The sequence below is a fragment of the Sturnira hondurensis genome, unplaced genomic scaffold (genome assembly GCF_014824575.4).
Source record: "Sturnira hondurensis isolate 20B ecotype Veracruz unplaced genomic scaffold, ASM1482457v3 Scaffold0006496, whole genome shotgun sequence".
NCBI lineage: Eukaryota > Metazoa > Chordata > Mammalia > Chiroptera > Phyllostomidae > Sturnira > Sturnira hondurensis.
In genome coordinates, this window is record NW_028079127.1 from 20972382 (window position 1) to 20997252 (window position 24871).

A 24871-nucleotide genomic window follows, 5' to 3' on the forward strand; every position below is an offset into this window, starting at 1 on the left:
ATTTATATGTAGTTTCTACATATAAATCTACATATAAATCTAATGGAGAAAATCCACTGACAAACAAGATAGAAGCAGAGGCATGAATACATGGAACAGACTGATAGAGAGGAGGTGAAGGAAGGTAATGGATGAAAGAAGGTGAAGGGATTAGCCAAAGAACATACATGCATAATCCGTAGACACAGAGGACAGGGTGTGATGGCCAGAGGGAAGGGTGGGTATGGGATAGGTGGAGATTGGCAAAGAGGGGAAAGGGGGGATATCTCTAATAGTGTCAATAATGAAAATACAGTAAAAAAATTCAAATTGAGTAAGTAAATGTTATACATAAGTAAGCCACTAGGAACCCTTTTTGGTAGGTGTCTTCTTTCCCAGGGTTTGTATTTTTTATTCTCTACTTTTTATGCTCTACATGCCTCAGCTATTTAACATTTTCTTTCTTTTTTCAAAGATGTACCTTATTTTTAGAGGGAGGGGAAAGGAGGGAGGAAGAGAAGAACACCAATGTAAAAGAGAAACATCAGTTAGTTACCTCTCGTACATCCCTGGACCAGGGACTGAACCTGTAACCCAGGCATATGCCCTGACTGGGAATTGAACTGGCAGCCTTTTGCTTTGTGGGACAATGCTTAACTAACTGAGCTACATTGGTGAGGGCAGCATTTTCATTTTCAATTGAGCACTCATCCTTTGGACTTCGAATGAGGGGATAACAATATGATGTACAATAAAATAGTGGGAAGAATATAAAACTTGGGGGCAGGTAGATCTGGTTTTTAATTAGGGCCTTACAGTTACTAGCTTTAAAACCCTGGGCAGTGTTAGTTTCTCTAGGAAACTAACCTTTCTGAGATTTGTTTCCTTATCTTCAAAGTAGGAGTGCTAATACCTGATGGGTATCTCACTGTTTCTGCCTTACCACACTTCTTCCCTCAGCCATTCACAAGTTCCCAACTCCCTCATTTGTTCATGCTTTTTTCTCCTGTTAAGTGCCATAACTAATGGGTACACGTTTTCTCCACATTTTAAGACAGAGCTCAAACCAAGTCTTGTTTATGTAATTTTGACTTGGTCATTCCAGGCCTTCTTGATCCATCCCTTCTCTGAATGACCACAGTAATTGAACACCTTATTTGGCAGGTGCAACATTCTTCTTGTGAAATAAAGTAGTTGTGCACCCTGTGTTTGTGTTGAATTTTTATATTGACAGGCTTTTTTGGTGAGTATGTATATTTTGTTCTGTCCAGGTATGTTGGAAGTACTTACACATAAAGTTATACACTATAGTTATTTCTTTTGTATTTTCTGTAGTGAGGTGTGATATATGATGTGACTTGCTTAGACCAGTAGAATGTGTCAGAAGTGATTTGCAAGTTCTGGGCTCTAGGCCTTGAGAGTCCTAGCAGCTTCTCACTTTGCTGTTTTGGAATGCTAAGTTCACTGTGTAATGAGCTTAGGCTGTATTTGTGAATGGTTAGAGATCATGTGTGGCAGGATGTCCAGCCATCAGCCAGTACCAATGTCTCAAACATGTGAATGATGCCATTGTAAAGTTTTTAGCCCTGGTCACGCTGCCAGCTGATCAGCTGCATAAATGATCCTATGCAAGATTAGCAGAATCTCCCAGCTGAATCCAGCCAACCCACAGATTTATGATGACCATTAACTCATTTTAAGCCACCGGCTAAAAATGGTGCTACTTTTAACTTCTAACTTATGGAGAAGTCTACAGTAGACTTAAGAAATTGCAGTGCTTCTGGTTGGTTCTGTTCTCCCCATTCTCCACTGTTAATACTCTATAGTTGTGTACCTATGTGCCACAGAGTAGTTATGAAAGGTAAGGATAGACATAGGAACTATAGTTAAATAATGTCTTCTGCAACCTCTTTTCATTCTTAATCTTTTTTAATGTGTGTGGAGCCAGTATTCAGAGTGCAACTCAGAATTGGTAGTCAAGACTAGAGGGCAGAATTCTTTTCATTACATCAGACTGTCTTACTCATTCTTGTGGAAACTGGTACTGTTTAACTTCTGCCTGTTAGCCTGCAGCAGAATTGTACTGTTCTTCTGGCTGTCAACCAAACAAAGGTTGAGGTTGTAATAAATAATAAAAAGCATTTATTTGAGCAAAAGTGTTGTGATCTGAGAGGTGCAGATTCAGTTAGCAACCCAAACTGCACTCTGGAGAGAACAAAGAAAGGTCAAGTTTGTAAAGGCAAAATCCACAAACTGTAATTCTGTCATGCAAAGGAAGGATTGCTGGATTGGTTAATTCTAATATGCAAACAAGGGAGGTGAAAACTACCAGGAAGGAAGTCCATGTATGTCCAAGTAACAGTTCTAAGATGATTATGGCTCCAGCATGTTTATGATTCATTCTTGAACTGAATTTGTCAACTTGTTTGGCAACTTAATAGTGCAACTCTGAGAACTGAGGAACAGATGTGCATAGACCCCATGTTTCTTGTAGCCTCCTGACTCTTTCCATAATGACTCAGCAGAGTTGATTCCATTTTTTATAGGAAGGGGCAAAAGTAGGTTTACAGTTGTTTGTATGGAAAGTAATATAATTAATAAATAATAATGTAAGAATAAACTGTTCTGTGTACTCACAACTATAAACCTACTTTTGCTTCATCTTGTATATTTTCCATTATGGTAAAGCTTGCTCTGTTACTTTCTACTTTACAGGAAGCTCTAAGGGAGAATGACCATAGGACCATTGTCTTGACCTTTTGTTACTTTGTTCCTGTACAGCAAGATGTTGTGGCAGGAAAAGGGTAGAGAGCACCTTGGCACCTAACTACTGTATTTTGCTGTGTATAATGCACTCCCAAGTATAATGAGCAACCATGTTTTTGGCCCAAATTTTCAGGGAAAACGATCTTTCACTTTAATTTTTTAAGTCAATTATTTACATTTAGATACTTTGTTTTGTATTACAAAGGAATTTTAGCATTTATTTTGAACATACTATGGTAAAGAAGTTTTATATAACAAATAATTACAAAATACAAAAACTGATACAAGATATTTCAGGTACTACCCATGTAAAATGTGCATTCTTATTTTTCCCTCAAACATTTGGGCAAAAGAGTATGCACTATACATCGCAAAATACCGTATTTTAGTGGGGGGATGGTAATGTTGAGGAATGAAAGGCCTGTCACAATTGGGGTTGGGTTTGAAAGACTTGGGGCATTTTTCAGAAATGCCTGAAATTTATCTTCTCTAGGTGATTGATTTAGTAACATTTAGTGTGGCTCCATAGCTTCCATAGTGAGATTTTGCAAAAGGAGAAAATTTAGCTTGATAATTTAAGGGGACAAAGTTTATTCTTGGTTATTCTAACCTCACCTACCTTTTCTTCTGTATCACTTTTATCTCTTATTTTGGAAAATATGTGAAAGTTAATCTTTATTCATTTATTTTTAAAATAACTTAGAAATAGTGTTACATTCTGAGTAATTTCTAATATCAACACTACTATAGAGTGATGCTCTGTGTGATCTCTATGTGATGCCACTGTCTTGAACGATGACTACAGGACCAGTCACAGGGATTAGGAACAGGTATCCATGGATGCAATGAACAAATTCCACGGACTACAGAAGTCTTGTGGAGAAAAAGGGACGGCATGGCCACTCTCTGAGAGAGAAAGCACCCTGACCCTTTCCTGGACAGGCTTTTATTGCTTTTCTGGGAGCATTACCTCAAGGAAGGTCTTCATCAATCATTGTCAGGCAGTAATGATCAAACAACAGATAACATACAAAGAACTCTTTAGGGATTATCCTGAGTCAGGGTTAATTAGCTAAAGGGCTACAAAACTTTGGGAAACAAACTCTTTTCATGCTTGGACCCTTATCAGAAAATTGAGGACTTTGTTAGCAAAGCAGATTTCACAGGATTTTATGCATTCTTTCTTTGGCTTGGTGACCCAGGGGAACCACCTGTTCCTGCCCAGGGCTGTACTGCCCTCTGGCATTGTTTCAGGCTTAAGTCAGGCAGGGGAAGTAAGGCAGCCAAGAGATTAGGAGACTTCTTGCAGACAGAATGAGGACTCAGATCAGAAAAAGCTGAGGGGCAAGGGTCCCTCACCCCCCTTTGTCTATAGCCCCCCCCCCCAAGTCCTTCCCTGAGGGCCCCTTTGAGACTGTGCCTGTCTTAGGTTATCCCTCCCTTGGGGAATCTTACCTGTCATTTTCTAACTGGTCAGGGGTCAGGCCCAAGCAGGGTGAAGTAAAGGAGGCACTGGCAGTGCCCTCACCAGGGAGATAAGCTTTGTCTCCTTAGTGGCTTATGGTCCCAAGGTCTTTCACTCAGCCTTAGCCATGGAGGGTGGGTTACAACTTCTGAAAGTAGGCAGGGCAGTTTCCAACACCAGGCGGCCTCACTCATTTCTCACACTTGGTGCTAAGTCAGTTGGAGCATGTGGGTTCTTGTGTTTAGGAAGCTAGAGAGCAGCTTCCTTAAAGTGTGGCAGTCTTAGGGCAGCATTCTGAGAGGGCAGGCTCCAGTGCTTGGTGTCAGACCTCTGCTTGCTTTGCAGTTGCTGATTTCCATCTAGCCAAAGCAAGTTGCAGGGCCAATTCAAGAGTCACTCTGGGAGGTTGATAGGGGACTTAAGAGTTGGAAAATTTTAGTTTAAGGTAAATAGTTATAAGCTTAGCAAGTAATGTATAAGTTAAAGCTATTGTTTCAGAAACTAGAGATAAGGTCCATCCTGGCTCCTGGGAAAACAGCTGACCTCACCTCCTAGGGACAAGTGAAAGCTTCCAGGCTATTGTATTTCAGGGAGGGGCAAATGACCACCTGCCCCTGGGAACAGCTAACTGCCCAGAACAGGAATGTTGCCGATTCTTCTACCTGACCCTCCCTGAATTTTAAAACCTCTCACCGCACCTTGTTTATTCCCTGCTATAAAAACCTTGCCTGGAAAGAAAAGGGAAGATGGTCTCTTAGGGTATGAACCTGCTATCTTACCAGATTCATAAAAATTCAATCTCTATCATTGCTTATTATGTTTGGTAGTGACAGGCAGCCTGAAACGCCAGTGTCTTTTCCAGTTTCAAGGTGACTTAGATTCCACCTTGGTCAGGGAGGGGAAGCAAAGAATTTGTGGCCATTTCACAAGCCCAACCTTGTTTGATCTACTTCTTGAACTAATAATTGGGTCTAGAAAGGAAAGGTATTGTTGGTTTCTTCTGTATTCCTGTATCACTGATAACTTCTTTAGTCCAGCATATGAGCTGTTATGGAACTGGAGATACTTTGTTTGAATTAAAAATTGGACAGAAGGGTAATAGCTGCTTATGTATTTCAGGATCTTGTGAGGGAGGAACTAAATCCAGGATATGGAAGTGACTGGAAAATAGATCCCTCCTCCCCTTAAGGAAGGATTGCCATGTAAGATAGTGAGTTTTGAATTTTCTTCTGCCCCTAGCCTGCTGCATTGTCAGAAGCAGTAAAGCAGAGGATGTGTAAGCATGCACCAGGGGCTCTGAAGGCAGGTTTTCCTCATTGAATGACTTGACTTACATGATTCTTATTGGTATCTAAAATCTCTGATTCTAGAACTTGCAAAAACCATTGTGCTTTTTGTATTGATAGGAGGGATGGGGCTGCTTGATGTTAGGGAAAGAATCACTGTGCTCCAAGTGGAAGAGTTACCTTGCACAGAATTTTAATTTTACTTGGTTTGAAAGTTTAGATTTCCTGCTAGAACCTCTGAGAGTTGGTGTTCATGTTGGCTGTGAAAAGCATTTCTCTTTAGCAGTGTCAGTGTCAGGGAGATGCTGCATCTTGAAGGTCTGCTTTCTGTGGATGTTTTTAAGTTAGAATAAAAGGCATTGAAGTAAAAAAAATCAGTGTGCTGATTTTTTTGAAGTAAAAAAAATCGGTGTGCTGAAAAAAAATCAGTGAGCAATCAGAATTGCTCCAGCAGCTATAGATTAAATGGTCAGCTTGTTCATTTAATGAAAAGGATTTGGGTACCTTTTCTGTATCATGTGTTTTGCCCTATCCCAAACGTGATTTTCAGATCTCCTGCTTTTGTAACAAAATGCCAGGCCCAGATGGTGCGACTATCTGTCAGTGGAGAGCACTGTGTCAGTAACTGAACAGAATATGAGCTGATTTCATTTTTTTCCTTCATTACTTTCTTTGTTGGGAGGAGGGTGTGGTAAAGTCTACTCCTCACTGTTGTAAAACTACTGAGCAAGAAGTTTAATGTAGGTGCTGGCTTTGACTTTGGTTAGTGTTGCCAGGCTTGTCACTTTGGTCAGTGGTAAACTGTGGAGCCCACTCCATTTCTAACATTTGGTTGTTTAGAAAACAGAGTAAGGCAATAAGCTCCAGATACAGAGTGTTAAGTTTTTGGTGGGAAGCAAAATTTAAGCTACAAATAAATATGCCAGCTAAAGCTGAGATTGCTTTGCTGGCTGCTGGTGCATTTATGAGCTGGAAAATTGTGAAAAACATTCAACCCACCAACTGTATAGCTCATTGGCTCTTTGACTTGGGCTTCAGTGGTTCTCCTGATAAAAATAATAATTATGTTATTCTGATATGGTTGCCATACATTTCTGATTTTCACTCTACTTGTGAATAGATCCTGCAGCATGAACTGCTTTGTCTTTGATACAGTGTTTTAGAACATTTGAGTGTTACGTTATCTGTGCTGATTTGTTGTTCTCTCCTCTTACTTTTCAGAATTGCCTGCTGAATTCCAGAGTATTTGAGACCCGATAGTAGAACATCACTCTGCCACTCACTCCTTTATCTTTTACTAGTTATTTAAAAACAACTTTTAATATCCTACCCAGCTGCGCTTCAGACACACATGGTGCATTGTTGCCATTCCCCGGATTACATCTTTGAAACACAGACTCTTAATAATCTTCAGCAAACAAAGAGACGACCTCCTGGGAACATTTACTGGGAGGGGGGTGTCACCCTGACTGCCCTCTAGCTTTTGCTGGATCTGGATTTGAATTTCACCATGGAGCCTCGCATGGAGTCCTGTCTGGCACAGGTGTTGCAAAAGGATGTGGGGAAACGACTGCAGGTTGGCCAAGAACTTATAGACTATTTCTCAGACAAACAGAAGTCTGCTGACCTTGAGCATGACCAGACCATGTTAGATAAACTTGTGGATGGACTTGCTACCTCTTGGGTGAACTCTAGCAATTACAAGGTAAGCTGTGTATTAGAAAGCACTCTGGGTGGCTGGGCCGCCTTGGTGGATCAGAATTGATCCTTAGGGAAAAAAATCCTAAGTGAGTGATTAACATGATTCCTTGCCTTCCAATAAGACACAGAGCATGAAGTGTTAACTTTCCCTGCAATCCTCAATTTCCTTTTCAGGGCAGATACAGAGCAAAATAGAACAGTACCCAGGTAGAGGCATTCTCCTGTACCGGTGCCTCCGCAGAGACATGGTCTTTCAGGTCTGGTCTCATGGTAGAGACATGCTCCTTTGCCTCAGGCTGGAGTACTCATCAGCCCTGAATGATCCTCCCTGGATCCCGAGCGGCAAAGACATTCTCCCCAACTGGTTACAGGTGACCTTAAACCTGATCATCACATACAGAGCATTTCTGATCAGAAATGAAGCAATGGCAGAGACTTGCCCCTTTCCCATAAAACCAGAAAATGAGTAGTTGAGGTTTCCTGTCCTCTAGGTTTATAACTTTCGCAACCTTTCCTACATAGTTTTACCCATCCAGATTTAACCATAATTCCATTTTAATCCCTGCCTGCTCCTTTCCCACACTGGGAAAAACTATATTTAAACTCAGTATCTGGCAGTTCAAAGTCACTAGATTTGCAGGGACATCTTGCAGCTTTCTGAAGCTTAGACCTTGCAAACACCCTATAAATCAGATGGTCACCCTTGGACCTCAGTTCATGACCTTCAGAACCAGAGCCATCCCTGTCAGAACCAGTTGCACAGAGAACCTGACTGGGGCAGTGCCCACACAGCAGCAACACAGAGCAACCAAGTTTTCAACCCAAAACACTTTCACGTCTCCGCTCCCTCCCCACTTCGTTTCCTTTTCACCTTACCAGGCATGACTAGGCTGCCAATGCCCTCAAGAGGGCAGAGAAATCCTCAGAGACTGGGAAAATTCCAAAGCCTCACTCTCTTGCACCTGAGGGGGTCAGTCTACAACAGACAATTATCGTCCCGGTGGAGTTGCCAAGAACTGTTAACAGAACAGAGGTCCAAGTGGGGGTGGGCAATATTGGGTCCACCCAGGGATGCCAAAAACTGCTACAGAACAAAAGGGGCCCCTCCCAAGGACGGTGTACTAATACCTACAGGGCTCATCTCTCCACCACCAGAGGAAAGACATCTCTCAATGCCAGACATTTGTGAAAAGAAAAGGTTAATTTAATACTATACAGACCTAACATCTTCATTAAAATATCAAAGTCCTTTAGGATATCCGCCTATGCACACAGCACTCCCTTCTCCCCCTGTCCTAACTCTGTGTACTGTAAATCAGGAAAAAAGCACACGTCCATTTTTTTCTAGGCCACTGGTATCGTCAGCTGTGTTGCCATCCAGGCAGGATCTCTAATTAATCCAAAGTCATGCAGCACCTTCTCAGGTCCACTGGCAAGAGTTCTTTGTACCCGTTTTTCCAGGCAAAGTCTCTCCTGCTTCCCAGGCCACACAGCCAAAGGGAACACCCCAAAGCCGCATGGGCCTTTTCTATCAAAGCTGCAGGGGTCCGTACTCCACCAAAAGCGTGTGGCTTTCTTCTTCACCTGGGTGCATGAGGTCCCTCTTCTAGCAAAGCGTGTGGTTCTCTTTCACCTGGGTCAGAGTGGGGGGTAGAGTAGGGGGGGTGGGGGGTCCTCACTCTGCTAAAACCTTGTGGTTCTCTCTCCAGTGGCTGCGGAGTCTGCGTTTAAATTTCCGTGCAAGTGCTCCTTTGCAGCCCCATTTCTGACTCCTCCCACAATCGGTTACACCTGCCAGGACTTTCACATCCTCCCAGCTTTACTGGGCTGCCATAGTGAGTCTGGGCAGGTGTGGCCCCATGGTGTGGAGCCAATCAATTCCAAGCTGTCACACAGGCACTAACTCAGGGGACCAGCCCCTAGTTACATCCTGGGTAGGAGCCACTCCCTTCTCCCTGGCTCAAGGCATGGCCACAACTATTTAACATATCTATGAAACCCGTTACAGGTTGTAGATATGTTCAATGACTATTCCAGAGGTTAGCTGCGAAACTGTTGGTATGCAAAGCAGCTCTCAATGGCCCTGCTCCATTTGTCCCTTCCTCCCACTGACACCTGGGGGAGGGGCGGTGAGGACATCTTAATATTTCTTGGACACCTTGAGTTCTGGACCCCTTCCAAATCCTTTTTTGGGGCCCCCCTCTTGGCTGCGCTCTGTTCCAGTGAAGCTGAGCAATATTCTTAGAGGAACCTGGCAAAGTGGTAAGACCTTGAAACTGACTTGCCAGGCAATAGCAGCCATTGAAGGACCCTTGGGGGAGTTGCAGTTGCAGCATGGGTGCTAGAGGAGGGGCCTGAGGAGTTAGGGATCTGAAGAAGGTAGAGTGGACTAGGACCAATGGGAAATGAGGGAGAAACAAATTGCAATAAAGACATTAGAAAGGAGGACTGGGTGCTTGTTTTTCATATGTTTGGATGTATGAAGGACAAGGAAGATGTGAAAAGTCTTCAAGATTTCAGGCTTAAGGATACAATTTATTGGCTGTGAGTAGCCTTGTTAAAAAAAAGGCGGTCAAGTTCTTGTCCAGCAGGATGTGTTTGGGTGTGTGTGTGTGTTGACTTGGAGAGGGCATTTTAAGAAAAAAAATGCCAAATGATTAATTTTTAAGAATAATTTAGAAAAGTAAACGTGGAGAAAATTTTGTCTTTGGCTTCTTACTTTGGCTGAGAATACTAAGACTTATATGTGTAAACCAATGGTTGTTGGAGCCAATTCAACGTCAACAGGAATCCCCAATTTGGGGTGCAGTGAAGGTGAAGAAGGAAATTTTATTCAATGCAAACAACTCAGTTGTGATATAGTACTACTATGAAAACAGCATGGCCTGTGGAGTAGCTTAATAGTGTTACAGCTTAATTATGAAGCAGCACAGGGCAGTCTGGCTGTGACATGCCCTGGGGCTACTTTCCTCTACTGCCAGACAGCTTTGCTCTGCTTTGCTCTCTGCCAGTCTGGTCTGTTCTGTATTGCCCTGACCTTACCTTTTCACTCCTTTTGTTTTTTTCTCTGGTGTTTTAGCTCTAGTCGTAAACACAGACTTCAGTGGAAAGGGAAAGTGCACTGTCTGAGCCATAAGTGAGCTGACATATAGAGAAAAGGCTCTACCCTTGTCCCTGATTGGCCCATGCTCATGCAGATGAGGACTTCAGATCATCACAGTTTGATTGGTCCAAAAGGCATTGACCTTATTGGTCAAAATGGAGCCACTCTGATTGGTTAAAGAAGATGCTAATGGAGATATAGAGTCCAGCTCTGACTGTATGGGGAGTCTCCGTTCTGTTGGTTGAACTACAGTTCCAGTAACTCCTTTATAAAAGCTGGCTCAGAAGTCAGGAACACAGTGCAGGAAGGCATTTCAGTGCTGGCTTCTTGAAGTGCTGCTTGTGTTTCCATGAGAGGTCCCTGTTTAGAAACAGCTGCTCAAGATATGCTTTTAATTTGAGTCCAGTTAGTCACCAGGTGTCTTTCTTGGTAGCTGTCTTCTTTCTCAGGGTCTTCATATCTTTGTGATTTATATTCATATCTTGGGAAACACATTTCTTGAGGCTGATCAATTGAAGTATTTTTGCAAATGCTAATTGTAAACAATTTTATTTTTATTACAGTAAAAGTGATGTGTCTGTTGTACAAATAAGAACAAACTAACACAACTTCTGACAAAGTTATAATGAAAAATTGACAATTATCCTGGTTTTTTTGCCGTGAGATAAATGTGTTTTTTAAGATTTTATTTATTTGTCTTTAGAGGGGAAGGGAAGGAGAAAGGAAGAGAAATATCAATGTATGGTGCGTCTCCTGGGTCCCCTGCTGGGAACTGGCCTGCAACCCAGGCATGTGCTCTGACTGGGAATTGAACCGTGATCCTCTGGTTCGCAGGCCCACACTCAATCCACTGACCTACACCAGCCAGGGCGAGATAACTATTTTTAATTTATATCCATAGAAAAGAGATGGAGAGAATAGTTACGTAAAACTAATTATACTACACATGCTATTTTATTAGCTGTTTTTTTTTAGGCCGAATGTATATAATGGTTATTTTTCCAAACCAGTAAATTAGATCATTTATGAATTAATGTAATTTTAATATATCATTTTCTTCTGCTATTGGTTAGCCATTATTTTTTTACCCATACTTTGTTGCTGACATCTAGGCCAGCAATTTTCAGTTATGGCACAATGGTGTGCCACAAGAATTTTTAAAACATGTAATATCTGACTGTTTAGTCAGGGGCACTGACATCTTTTACCTTATTAGATTGATTGTCAAATTAAAAAATGACAACAGCCAACACAACAATAGGTGGTATGAATGAATCAAAATTGTGGCCATTTTTTGGTCAGATTATCAGAAAATTTATTTTTGTATGCGTTGCAGAACTTCCATAGTTAGTTTACGTATGCCATGATGAAGAAGGTTGGAGATTGCTGACCAAGGCAGTTCCTAGTATTTTTGGTCAGAAGCACTGCTACACTGAAAATTTTTGAACATACGTATGTTTATATCCTCTCAGTGTTTATCTGTGCTTAAAGATCTGAAAGGTTGAGTTGCTGAGTCAAAGTGATTCTGATTGTCAGTGGTGCACGGTGTTAAGCATTTCTTTTAGTGTATTTCCTTTTCAATGGGTACAGGCTATTTCTGTGTTGCTAGAAGTGGCATTGAAGAGTAATTCTGTTTTAGACATTTCAGATAAGAGCAAATCTTAGGAGGATATAAAGTAAATAATTTTATTTTTGTGAATCCCGTTTTCCCCTTAAATGTCTGCTGAAAATTTCTGGGTGTGGTGTATAATATAAAATTTCTGGGTGTGGTGTATATAATATATAATGTTCTGGGTGTGGTGTATAATATTAACAGAGAAGGAGATGTCAGTAGTTAGGAGGAAGAAGTGCTGATACCTTAATAAAGTTCACTCAGAAGTAGATTAAAGAAGTTGAGTCTCTTTGTTGTTCTTTAATCCTATTAGCTTACTTTTTTTCCTGCACAGAATGAGAATAATACTGATTTATCTTTTAAGAGAGTTGTGAGGAGAAAAACTATCACAATCCATTTCTTTGGAATGTTCCTCTCCTTTTTCCTAATGCTTTCTTTCATGGCTACTATTAACCTAAATGTCAGCTCCTCTTAACTGGTCCGATGTTTAACTGGGAGATGCTAAACCGTGGTAAATAGATGGCAGTTTTGTTTTTGTTGGGCAGTGAGGGTTAGGTGTGTGATCTTATTTTGTTCTTCATGTGATTCCAGCCTAGCCTAAGGAATGTTTTTAAAAAACCATTTAGAGAAAGAAAAATAACAATTAATATATAACCTTTCTGATCATAATTAGGAAGTCAGATGGACTTGGTTCTTAGTGAGAACTCAGTTTAAATGAGTTTAAACTGAAATGGGCATTATTGGGACAGATCACTGGCCAGGGTTGTGATTGAGATTACTGTGGAGACCCTGTTGGGGACTTGGGTTGGGGAAGGGCTTGGTTTTGTGTGGCTAGTGGCTACCGTCAGATACAGGCTTCTTTTCAGTGTTGCACTCCTGTCCCCTATGACCCTGGCTCACCACCTAGAGGAAAGAATCTCTCTCTTTCCAGTGTGGAGTAAAACAACCACAAACCCTAAAAGAAATCCCCAAACTCTTGGCCACTCATTGTGGGTGGCTAGGGAGGATTGGCAGTGTAAGAAAATGGTGGCTCCCTCTCAGAAAACCCTTTGTTAAGAGGTGGAGTAAGGAGGGTGTGTTTCCCCAAAAGAAGAGGCTTGGCTGTGGGCAAGGGGTTCAGGTGTGATTGCTGGAGAAATTACGAATGTCTTTGGAACTTCGTATTTTAAATTACTTGAGTGGCTGTAGGGCTCTAGTGTGAAGGCTCAGATGTTTGGATCCAAGGCCTAGGTATGCATCATAGCTCTTCTACTTAGGGTTTGTGTGGATTTAGGAACACCATTGAACCTCTGCTTCCTGTTGTCAGGAGCAATGGACCTGAGGAGTGAGTGCCCCTGTGTTCCACATGCTTGGCATAGCACTGTGTCTGTTTATGCACCTCATTTCACTTCTTTTCTCCTCTGATGATCCCATATTATTTGGGCTTTACTGTCTTCAAGTGAGAGCTTTTCTATCTTTCTCATTGCTTCTAAACTGAGCACCTAGTCATAGAGGTTATTATACTAGTTTTTGGAATTTTATTACCAAAATGCCAATGTTTTTATGGGTGTAATGCCATTCTTTCTGTATTTTACAAATCTGAAGTGTGAATCATTTATGTATTGATGGACACAGAGAGTTATATGCTTCTTTGGCATTTCAAATGTGCACTTACCTTGTCTGTCCTATACTAAACCATTCCTGGGTATCTAGGTATGTAACTAAGGAAGTGGGAATTAAAACTAGTGAGGTTGAGCCTTTTATGTTTTTTCACCTCTTCTATTTTTTCTGAGAGCCAGTTTGAGCCCTTTACTTCCGCTGGAGCTCTGAAATGGAGTAGTTTTAAAATTAGGAGGGAAGGAGAAATATTAAGAAAATTAAGAGGAGGATATGGTAGGGGGATCAAGAAATGGAAAGTTTCAGGCCTATTTTCCATTCCTGCCCTGGATCTGGGCTGCGTCCCTCTTTGTAGTGGCTGGGTTCCCTGGCCTCTTCTTTTTCCAGGTCTGTTTTCTTAGGGCCAGACCTTTTCTATCCTAGGCTAACATTTTAGCCACAATCAGCCTTCTATTTATACTTAGATACTTGTCATTTTGTATTATAAAGGAATTTTAGCATTTACTTATGAACATGCTATGGTACAAGAAATTTTATATAATGAATAATTACAAAACACAAGAACAGATACAAGGTATTTCAGGTACTACTCATGTATAATATGCACCCTTACTTTCCCCTCAAAAATTTGGGCAAAAAAATATCCATTATACACGGCAAAATACAGGTGGTTTTACCTATAACACCCTCCTTAATGCCTTGGCACATAGTTGTTGCTCAGTAAAATTTGTCTAACAAATGAAAATACCCCTAACCTTTTCTGCCCATGTTATTCTATGACATTTTTTAAAAAGATTCTTTCATTTATTTATTTTTAGACATGGGGAAGGGGGGAGAAAGAGGGAGAGAAGCATCAGTGTGTGGTTGCCTCTTGAGTGCCCCCTACTGGGGAACCTGACGTGCAACCCAGACATGTGCCCTGATTGGGAATGGAACCCACAACCCTGTTGTTCATAGTCCAGCACTCAGTCCACTGAGCCACACCAGTCAGGGCCTATGACACTTTTTAATAGTCAAATGCAAATAATATAACAGAAAACTAGATTGCATGATATCTTGCTATTTCATAGACTTGGCTGTCAGGGCTCCAGGGGTTTGCCTTGGTCTGTTTTAAGTTTTTAGCATCATCAGTCATTTTTCAGTTACTGGTGGGTGGGACTTTGCACCCTCTGATGTTGGGCAGGGTTTTAACTTGTGTCTCTTCCTAACACAAAGCTTCTTAGTAGGTCATGAACTTGGTTTATTTAATTGCTGCTGACATGATGTTGCTTCAGTAATATTACTTTGGGTGCATTTAACCCTCTACCTTCCTATCTTCTTCACCCCCCACCCCCCACCAACCTTCCTTTGTAGATTTCCTTGGGCCTTTTTACACAGGGTTGTGAACACTTGATTTTGCTCAGCTCCACTTTGGTGTGGAGGCTTGAGCAGATGATTTTACCCATGAGCCTTAGCTTCCAGGGGGGAGCAGTAATGATACTGGCCTTACCTACTTACTTTCAGGACTATACGTAAAGCTGGAGATAGAGGAATCTTTCTGTTCACTGTCTTTCTCTTCTTTTCTCCCTTTTACTTTGTGGTCACCTGAGACTTAGAATCTGATACATTTCTATGTTTTAACCTATGAAGCTTTCCATTTTGTTGTTAGTCTGTTGTGTGGCTAAGGTAAATAGGGTTTCATAGGACAGAGCTGTCCATTGTGTGTGTTTTAAGAATTCAGCCATTTAAAAAATTGAGGTAATTACAGATTCATGTAAGAAATAATACAGAGAGACCTTTATATAAATACCCAGTTTCCCCCAAATGGTTACATTTTGCCAAACTGTGGTGAAATATCATAACCAGGATACTGATATTGATCTAAGTCAACAGTCTTATTCAGCTTTATACTGTTTTATTTGTATTCATTTATGTACATCCATTGGCTTTTGATCTGAAGTTTTCCTAAGTCAGCATTTCAGATTTGTGGTGATTGGGTAAGAGAATTAATTTACAGATTAAGAAGAAATATGATATTTTCCCTTTTAATTCTGGTGGCTGTAGTAATATAGACCATGATAATTTTGGGCATATAGTACAATAACACAGATGAATGATAAACAATAGAGGACTAATTTATTACCATATATATATTTTTTGGTATGTCAAGAATACTTTAAAAATGACTTTAAATGTACTTGAAAACTGATAACCTTATCCCATTGTCAGCTTTGTGTACATGTTCCTTTGTTTATATTAGTTCTTAGCTTAGAAAACTGTATTTTCATGCGCACTGTGAGGCTCTGGGTTAGTGGAATCTGTACTAGATTTAACATCTTTGGTTTTCCTTTTCCTCTTGTAATTGATTGGAAGGAGATGGTGGATGGATCTAGAATATTGCTTCTTTCCTCCTGGTTCCTGTTTGGGTTTGAGACAAAACCAGACACTATCTGTAGAAATCTGGGGTTAATTTTTAACCACTGTGTCTCAAATGCCCTCCTCCCCCAACAAACATAATTCAGTTGTGAATAAGTTTTAATATTCTTTTCTTAAGCAATTCTTTTAGTATCCATCTTCCCCACCCCCTGCGATATTTGTGAATATGTGCCTACTTGAAAATAACAGAAAGGAAAGAATATGTCACCAATTATTGTATCTAAAATATCTTTCAAACTTTTCATTCTCTTTAACGTAGGAAGAAGACGTCAGTATATTCTTTCTTTGCCTGTCGAAGTAGCTTTCTGGTTGGTTTTCTTCTCCAGGCAGAGTAAGGTCTCTAAAGCCTATGTTTGTTTTGTGAACCCTGCTCAGGAGTCTTGAATTCTTTGCTGCCTGCAGAAGAAAGCTTGAACAACTGAGTATGATTTTCAAAGCTCTCTAATATATTTGTCTCAAACATGTCATTCTTTGCCTCTTTTCCACAACATTCCCTCCACACTGTAGGTGTGCTGATTTGGTATCCCCCTTCCTTCCTCCTACCTCAGTTCTCTTTCCTCTGTATGAACCACTTCCTGGTTTTTTAAAACTTTACATAGTTGGAGGTTTAGCTTAAATACTATGGCTTCTGTAAAGCCTGTGCTGGTTTTTTTCCCCAGTTGAGGGTACTTGTTCAATGGTCGGTGTTCCCATAGCACTTAGACCACACTTCACTTTTGCCAGACAGTGTGTTGCCTTATATTGTGGCCTTTTGCATATATCAGGCCATATTATTAGTACTGTTACAGGTGAGGGCCACATTTTATCTTTCTGTCTCTGAAACCCTTGCTTGTATCCAGCATATAATAACTGCTTATTTAAATTTAGTTACATGCAACTGTGTAATAAGTATTCTCTATTTGAGAAGGCTTTTTCTTTTTATTTTTTTTAATCTGCCTTGTCATTTAAAAACATCAGTGTAGCAATTTCCTTTCTTATAGTTACATCCTAATATAGTCTAGTTTTATGAGAGGGACTAGTTGTGGAATTAATTTGTAGAAGTGGTCTCTGTAAGGCAAGAGGATTCTAATGGGCTTCTAAATGCCATAGTTAGGTGCCTTTCATCTCTCATTAAGGTGAAGTGAGCAGGGGTAGGTAGTAGGAGAAGATACCTAGAAATCAGCTAGGAATAATCCTTGTTTCCTTCCTATCCAATAAATTTGGATACCTTGGCATCCTTCCTAACCTTTGTAAGTAATTTAAGAATTTGATTTTAAATTTTGTTCCCAGAAAATTCCAAATAGAAGAATCATGAATGTTATATATGGTCTCAGTGAAGTAAATCTAGAAATATAAAATGTAGTGTTGACATTGTAAAAGTAATAAGGATACATTCTCATGCCACCCCACTTTGAAGGGGAAAGCTGGGTTTCTTGATTGTACTGAAAACTAGGTAGCTTTGGGACTGGATGCCTGGCAGACTGGAAGGCCCGAAGATCTTGAAGAGTTCATTAGATTCTATCTGCACTTCTTAAAAACTGAACAACCAGGTATGTGGGAGTCTACCATGTTCAAATGTTCAGTATGGATATTTGCAGTCACAGAGCTATTTTTCATTTAGAGAAGGAACACCTTTTTTAGCCAAGAGAAAATTAGAGACATTTAGACTTTTGGATACCTTTTTTTTTTCTTTTGCCCTTATAACTGAAACTAAAATAACAATGAGATATTCAAGTTTATCTCCATTTTATAGATGCTATGCAAAGGTATGCAAAGGAAATAATTTGCCCAAAGTTACATAGCTAGTGAGTGGCTAGGTATAGGTCCAGAGTCTGCACTCCTAACTACTGTGCAGTATATTTTCATGACATCAGTTTAAAATTGTCATGACATCACAGCTTAAAGATGAGATTGGCCATGGTGAGCCTCCACTGCTTTCAGCATTCAGAATACGCTTTGAAAGTTGTACCTTGGATTCTGTCACTTCTCAGCCTAGCCCTCCCAGTGCCTTAGAATAAAACGAAAACCTGCCTCATTGTGTAAATGACCTTGTGCTTATGGTTTCTTGGCATTCTTCCCACTCCTGCTGCTTTTTACAACGCTGTAGCCACTCTGGCCTTTCTGTCTCCAGATCTTGCTCTCTAAGGGCTGGCCGACTTTCTCCAAGTTCTTTGTGGTTGTGAGCTACATCTTATTATTCAGGTCTCAGCTTAAATCTCACATTTTCAGAAGCCTTCCCTGACCCTCCCTAGCTGAGCAGTCTATCCTCAGCCAGTTACTCTATCCCTGTCTAAAATTTTCCTCACTTAAATCTTTCCTGATAGGAGAGCCCTTGTCTTGTTTAGCTACAAATCTCCATTGCTTAAAATCTCCATTTATTTAGTGCTTGGGACACTAAATAAATATTTTTTGAGTAAATGAACATGAGGGGTTGAACAGTTAGGTCTCTCGAAGGTACATTGCTTTCCCGAGACAAAGCTTTTAGAACTCTGTGGCTTAAAGGATGTATGGCACCAGCACAGGATAGCTTGAGGCCACCTCATCCACTCTTCCCCTCCAAACTCGGCCAAACTAGAACTTGTGGGAAGAGTTTGTCTCCTGTAATGTCTAGCAGCAGGTGAAGGTAGAAGACGGCAGTCAAGTGCCTGCAAATTACAGAAGGCTTCCTCTGATTCGCTGCTAGTATCAACCAATGGTTCTTTGGTGCCAGTTCAACACCAACTGGAATCCCCAGTTTGGGGTGTGGTGAAGAAGGAAACTATTCAGTGCAAAGCAGCAGCACTGTTGTGAGGCAGCTTTGGGGCCTGGTGGCTCTAGGGCCAGGACCCCCTCTGGCTAGAAATCTCTGCTCTGGTCAGCTGTTTGTGCCAGTCTGCTCTGGCCTGTGCAGGTCCGCTTTACTGTGCTCTGGCAGGAAAAGTGTCTTCAGTTTTTGGTGGAAAAGGAAGGTGTACGTTCAGAGTCAGTGGAGGCATATATAAACAAAAGTCCCTGCCCCTCGTCCCTGATTGGTCTGTTCTTATGCAAATAACGTCTCCAGATCTTCACAGTTTGATTGACAGGAAAGGCACTGCTCTAATTGGTTAGGATAGAGACACTTTGGTTGGTTGGAGCTGCACAGCTCTGATTGAAAGGGGGAAAAGCCTTAGTCCTTTTGGTTGAAATAGGATTCCAGGAATCCCTTCATAAGGGCTGTCTCAGATGGCAGAAACACATGTAGGCAGGCAGTTCAGTGCAGACTTCTCCCTGAAGTGCAATTCATGTGAGAGGCCCCAACGTAGAAATGGCTGCAGGTCTCTTGTTTTAAAGCTTTGAGCCCAGCTAGCTGCCAGGAGCCATTTTTAGTAGGTATCTTTTTTTCTCAGGGTCTACACCAGGGCTGTAGGCCCATGGAAAGGAACTCTTGGACTTCAGCTCAAGTTGACTATGTAATGATGACTCTGAGTCACAAAGAAAGGCTAAATTCTAGAATATTCTCTCTAATAGACATGTCTAGTACATTTTAGAAGATTTCCATTAATTGAGTGGAATGTTCAAACATTTTGAATTAGTCCTCTGATCAGTCCCCTTTGAATCTTTGCTAAAGTTGTGTTGTGGTTATTTTAAAAAAAGTCACTTGTTCTTCTACCTGTCTAGAATACAACATGTTCTTTATCTGTAATCAAGACAGTTTGAGATTTCTGAGGTCCTGGAGGTTGTGAAAGTTACTTACTTTGGTGCATCAGTCACAAGTGCCCCCAGGGTTCCACGAGAGAGGGAATTGGGGACTTCTTGACCCTACTGGGCAGAGACACGGCTTGAACTGTCGGGCTGGACTTCATGATTTGGCCACGAGCCTGAGATCATGTTCCATATCAGTCTGAAGTCTTCTGGATACGTCCTTTTGTTCTGTACTGGGCCTTTTTCCCTTGTGGCTTTCAGTGAAAATTTAATACGAAGAAAAGGAAGGCCTTCCTTGTCTCTGTTTTGTTTCACTGGTGTAAAAGCGTGCAAGTCTCAGAAGTTCACCAAGTCTACTAAAACTTTGCCGGTTTACCAACCTCACCTAAGAACACTAAGGTAGTCACGTAACGCGCCATTGTAACTTTTAGCCAAGATAAATCAGTGACATGTTCACAGTGTATGGGGCTCTATTTTTTTCTTTCCTAGTACCTTTTTATAGTATCATATTCATTTCTCTTTAGGTTCCTTGGCTTAATTATAGGACGATGATAGGATAATTAGGTTAGAGGTTTATTTGTCCATTTTACAAATTTTTTGAGAAGGTTTACCATTTGTTGAGAGAAAACATGAGATTATAACAGAGTAGATGTAATTTGTGTATGAAGACCTTGTATTTTATGCTACCACTCACCACCAGATAAGAGAGATGCAAATGGAGTGCTCAAGTCCAAGCTTCCCTTCTGTGGGAGGAGACTAGCTTCCTGGATGTGGTGGCCCTGGGAGCTGGATTTTAAAAGTTTGGCAGGATTTTGGCAGGTGGAAGTGATGGAAATGGTGGCTGAGGAAAGCTCTTGTGTTGCTGGAGCAGGCTGAGATGCACTGCTTTCCCCGTTCATGTAGAAGACCCAGGAGGGCAAGACTTTGGCTTACTGTGACTTGGAAAGTACTGTGTCAAGCCCTTGGGAAGAAGGCCTGATCCATAGTAGTATTCGAATATCTGTTCAGTGAAAAGGTAGCTGGGTACAAAGAAAATAGCTAATGTTTATTGAATAGTGCTAGGTAGTGAGCCTGTGCTGAGCTGTTTTAGGCAAATTATTTCACTCAATCCTCACAATTATCTTGTTAGTTACCGTTACAGAGGGAAGTGGTAGAGTTGGCCTCTGAAACTGGGTTCTCCGGCTTTAGAACCCAGTACTTTCATCTGAACTCTGCTTTCTAGAAAGATAGATTGCTGCTGGACCTTGGAGGGTATGAGTGCCATGCCAAGGCTGTTTTTAAACACTGTGAGGAAGCATTGAAGATTTTGATTAGGCTCTTAGGATATTCCAGGTTGTACTTTGGAAAGTTAAAAAAATATGGTGGTGTCTAAGCTAATTGGGTAGAATAGGCATTACCAGGAAATAGCTTAGTGAGGTAAGAGGTACGGAGGTTATTATGGTGGGCTATTGGAATGTTAGGGGAAGTTGAGTAATAATTTGAAATTGGAATGTAGGTATTACCAAAATTAATAGTGGCGTCTGAGAGTAATTTAAGATGTGAGCTTGAGCTTTGCATACAGTAAATTCACAATAAAATAAATGGACTTTCATTTCTCTACAATACTTAATTATTTTGGAACTTTGAATCTCCCTCACCTAAGGAAGTTTTACCTGCAGACATTGGAGGAATTATTGTATGCTTGTAAAGATACCCCTTCAGCTCCCCATCCACTGGAAAATAGCCTTTCAGAAAGAAAGGCCCAAATCATTTCCATTATAGTGTTCACATATAGTTAACTAGTACTTTTAACACAAAGTATAGTGCAACATAGGACATACTACAGTGCAGTATAATTGTATTGTTCACAAAATAATTCCAGGATTTATAAAAATGAGAATTCATATTATATCCCTAGCATGTGTTCTGATAATGGGACCCAAAAAACGCAAGGCACTTTGAGGTCTGGTCAGAGATTCCATTGGTTTCCTCCCCATTTCTCTTCTGAGCGCCGCAACCTCCATTGTGGAAGTACCTTGAAACTGTTGTTCAGAGGCACTTCAACAACTTATGGGCTGGTCTCATTAGAATTTTTTGGTAGCTTGAATTAAATTAGTGAAATGTAAGAAGGGTGCAGGAGATCCATTAATAGGACTCAAAGCTGTGAATCTCAATGGAAGTTAAAGTCGGGGAGTACAATGCCAACTCCCCCCACAAGCTTGTTTTTGACGTTTTCTGAAACACTCCTATAGGAAATCTTTACTTTTGCTTTCTCGGTGTTTTCTCCTGAGAAGAGAAACAGATCCCAGGGCTCCTTGTACCTTACTTGTGAATGACAAACTGATCGCACAAGGGAGGGGACTTAGAACACATTTTAGTATCTTTACCCTTCTTTTCGTGTATTATGACTCTCAGTATTGCTATAAACTTCTAGACTAGAGTGCACTGATCTGCTCATCATGACTGATGATCTTTGTGTGGAGTTACTAAGCCACAGAATGGCCAGAGGTGAGGCTGACCTCCTGAAAAAAGCTCTCAGCTGGGGCGTGGGGCATCAGCTGTCCAGCCTCCCTAGGGCTCTGTGCAGCCTTTCCCAGCCAAGGATAAGGGTACACATAGAAGGCCACAGCAGGTTCAGTGGAGAAGTGGATTTAGGGCAGAGCTTTGGTTGGCTGTGGGTATGGGTGTTTCATTTTGAAGATCCTATAGAGATATATTTTTTAAGTAATTAATTTATTTTAATTGTTCAAGTAAAGTTTTCTTCCTTCCCCTGCATACCCTAGCCCAACTCCCCAGCCCTCCCTATCTCCCTCCAAACTCCATACTGTTTTCCATAGTGGTTGTACCAGTCTGCAGCCCCACGAACAGTGCACTAGGCTTCCCTTTTTTCCACAACCTCTGCAACACTTGTTGTTTTTTGCTTTGTTTATGATGGCCATTCTGACCAGTATGAGGTGGTATCTCATTGTGGTTTTAATTTGCAGCTCTCTGAAAGCTAGCGATATTGAGCATCTTTTCATGTGTCTCTGGATCTTCTGTATGTCCTTCTTGGAGAAGTGTCTGTTCAAGTCCTTTACCCATTTTTTAATTGTCTTAGAGTCATGTGAGTTCATTATATATTTTGGAGATTAAACCCTTGTCTGTGGTATCATTGACAAGTATGTTTTCCCATATGGTTGGTTCTTTTTTATTTTAATACTGTTTTCTTTAGCCATGGAGAAGCTTTTTATTTTGATGAGATCCCATTTGTTTATTCTTTCCTTTATGTCCCTTGCTTTAGGGGACATATCAGTGAAAATACTGCTGGGTGAAATATCTGAGATTATCCTGCCAATGTTCTCCTCTAGGACTTTCATGGTGTCACGACTTACATTTAAATTTTTCACCCACTTTGAATTTATTTTGGTGTATCGTGTAAGTTGATGCTTGAGTTTCATTTTTTTTGCACGTAGCTGTCCAGTTCTCCCAACACCATTTGTTGAAGGGGCTATTTTTATTCCATTTTATGCTGCTGCCCTCTTTGTTGAAAATTAATTGACCGTAGAGACTTGGGTTTATTTCTGGGCGCTCTGTTCTGTTCCATTGGTCTAGCTGTCTGTTTTTGTGCCAGTGTCAGGCAGTTTTGATTACATTGGCCTTGTAATATAGTTTGGTATCAGGAACTGTGATCCCTCCTACTTTGCACTTCTTTCTCAAAATTGCAGCAGCTATGTGGGGTCTTTTATGGTTCCATACACATTTTTGAAATGTTTGTTCTATGTCTGTGAAATATGCCATTGGTACTTTAATAGGTATTTCATTGAATCTGAAAATTGCTTTGGGTAGTATGGACATTTTGATGATGTTAATTCTGATCCATGAACAGGGTGTATGTTTCCACATGTGTCATCCGTGATTTCTTTCCTCACTGTTGTGTAGTTTTCTGAGTACAGGTCTTTTACCTCTTTGGTTAGGTTTATTCCCAAATATTTTATTTTTGTTTTTGCTCTATCGAATGGGTTTTTTTTCTTGATATCTGCTTCTACTGTTTCATTGTTGGTGTAGAAAAATGCCTTTGATTTCTGGATATTGACTTTGTATCCGCTGTTGTGTCAAATTCATTTATTAGTTCGAGCAGTTTTTTGGTAGAGGCTATAGGATTTTCCATGTACACTATCATGTCATTTGCAAACAATGACAATTTTGTTTCCTCCTTTCTGATTTGGATGCCTTTTATTTCCTTTTCTCGCCTGATTGCTGTGGTTAAAACTTCCAATACATTGTTTAATAGAAGTAGTGAAAGTGGACAGCCTTGTCTTGTTCTTGATTTTAGTGGGAAAGAATTTAGTTTTTGCCCATTGAATATGATGTTGGCTGTAGATCTTTCATATATGGCCTTTATTATATTGAGGAATGCTCCCTCTATTCCCACTTTGCTGAGTGTTTTTATCATAAAAGGATGCTGTACCTTATGAAATGCCTTTTCTGCATCTGTTGATATGATCATGTGATTTTTGCCTTTGCTTTCGTTTATGTGATGGATTATGTTTATTGATTTGTGAATATTGAATCATCCTTGCATCCCTGGGATGAATCCCACTTGGTCATGGTGTATTTGTTGGATGTGGTTTGCCAGTATTTTGTTGAGGATCTTAGTGTCTATGTTCATCAGCGATATTGGCCTTAAGTTTTCTTTCTTTGTTGTGTCTTTATCTGGTTTTGGAATTAGGATGATCCTGGCTTCATAAAAAGAGTTTGGGAGTCTTCCATCTTCTTGAATTTTTTGGAATTGTCAGTGAAGGATAGGGGTTAGTTCTCTCTTAAATGCTTTGTAGAATTCTCCTGTGAAACCATTTTGTCCAGGGCTTTTTTGTGATGGGAGTTTTTTGATTACTGCTTCAATTCTGTCTGCTGTTATTGGTCTGGTCAGGCTTTCTGCTTCTTCTTAATTCAGTTTTGGAGATTATATTTTTCTAGAAATTTGTCCATTTCACCTAAGTTTCCAAATTTCTTGGCATACAGTTCTTCATAGTCATTTCTTACAATCCTTTGTATTTCTGTGGTATCAGTTGTAATCTCTCGTGTTTCATTTCTGATGTGTTTATTTGGGTCCTCTCTCTTTTTATTCTCGATGAGCCTGCTTTAAAGGCTTGTCAATTTTGTTCATCTTTTCATAGAACCAGCTCCTGGATTCATTGATCCTTGCAATTGTGCTTTTAGTCTCTATGTCATTTAATTTTGCTCTGATCTTGGTTATATAGAAATATTTATGCTTTTTTTTTAAGTGTGCCTCCTTTCACAGCAATACACCTGCTGCACCCAGTGCAAAGGTGCTTCCTGGAGTTTCCACA

General features: G+C 40.6%; 1 protein-coding gene across 20 annotated transcripts in view; it reads left to right on the forward strand.

Moving 5' to 3' along the window:
- The window catches only part of CLASP1 (cytoplasmic linker associated protein 1), a 283994-nt gene that overhangs the window by 34304 nt on the left and 224819 nt on the right, over positions 1–24871 (forward strand). For all 20 annotated transcript variants that reach the window (XM_037049839.1, XM_037049840.1, XM_037049841.1 and 17 more), the window contains exon 2: positions 6718–7201. In XM_037049839.1, coding sequence (XP_036905734.1) covers positions 7007–7201 — 195 coding nt within the window. In that variant the 5' untranslated portion in view covers positions 6718–7006. The remainder of the gene's footprint in view (positions 1–6717; positions 7202–24871) is intronic.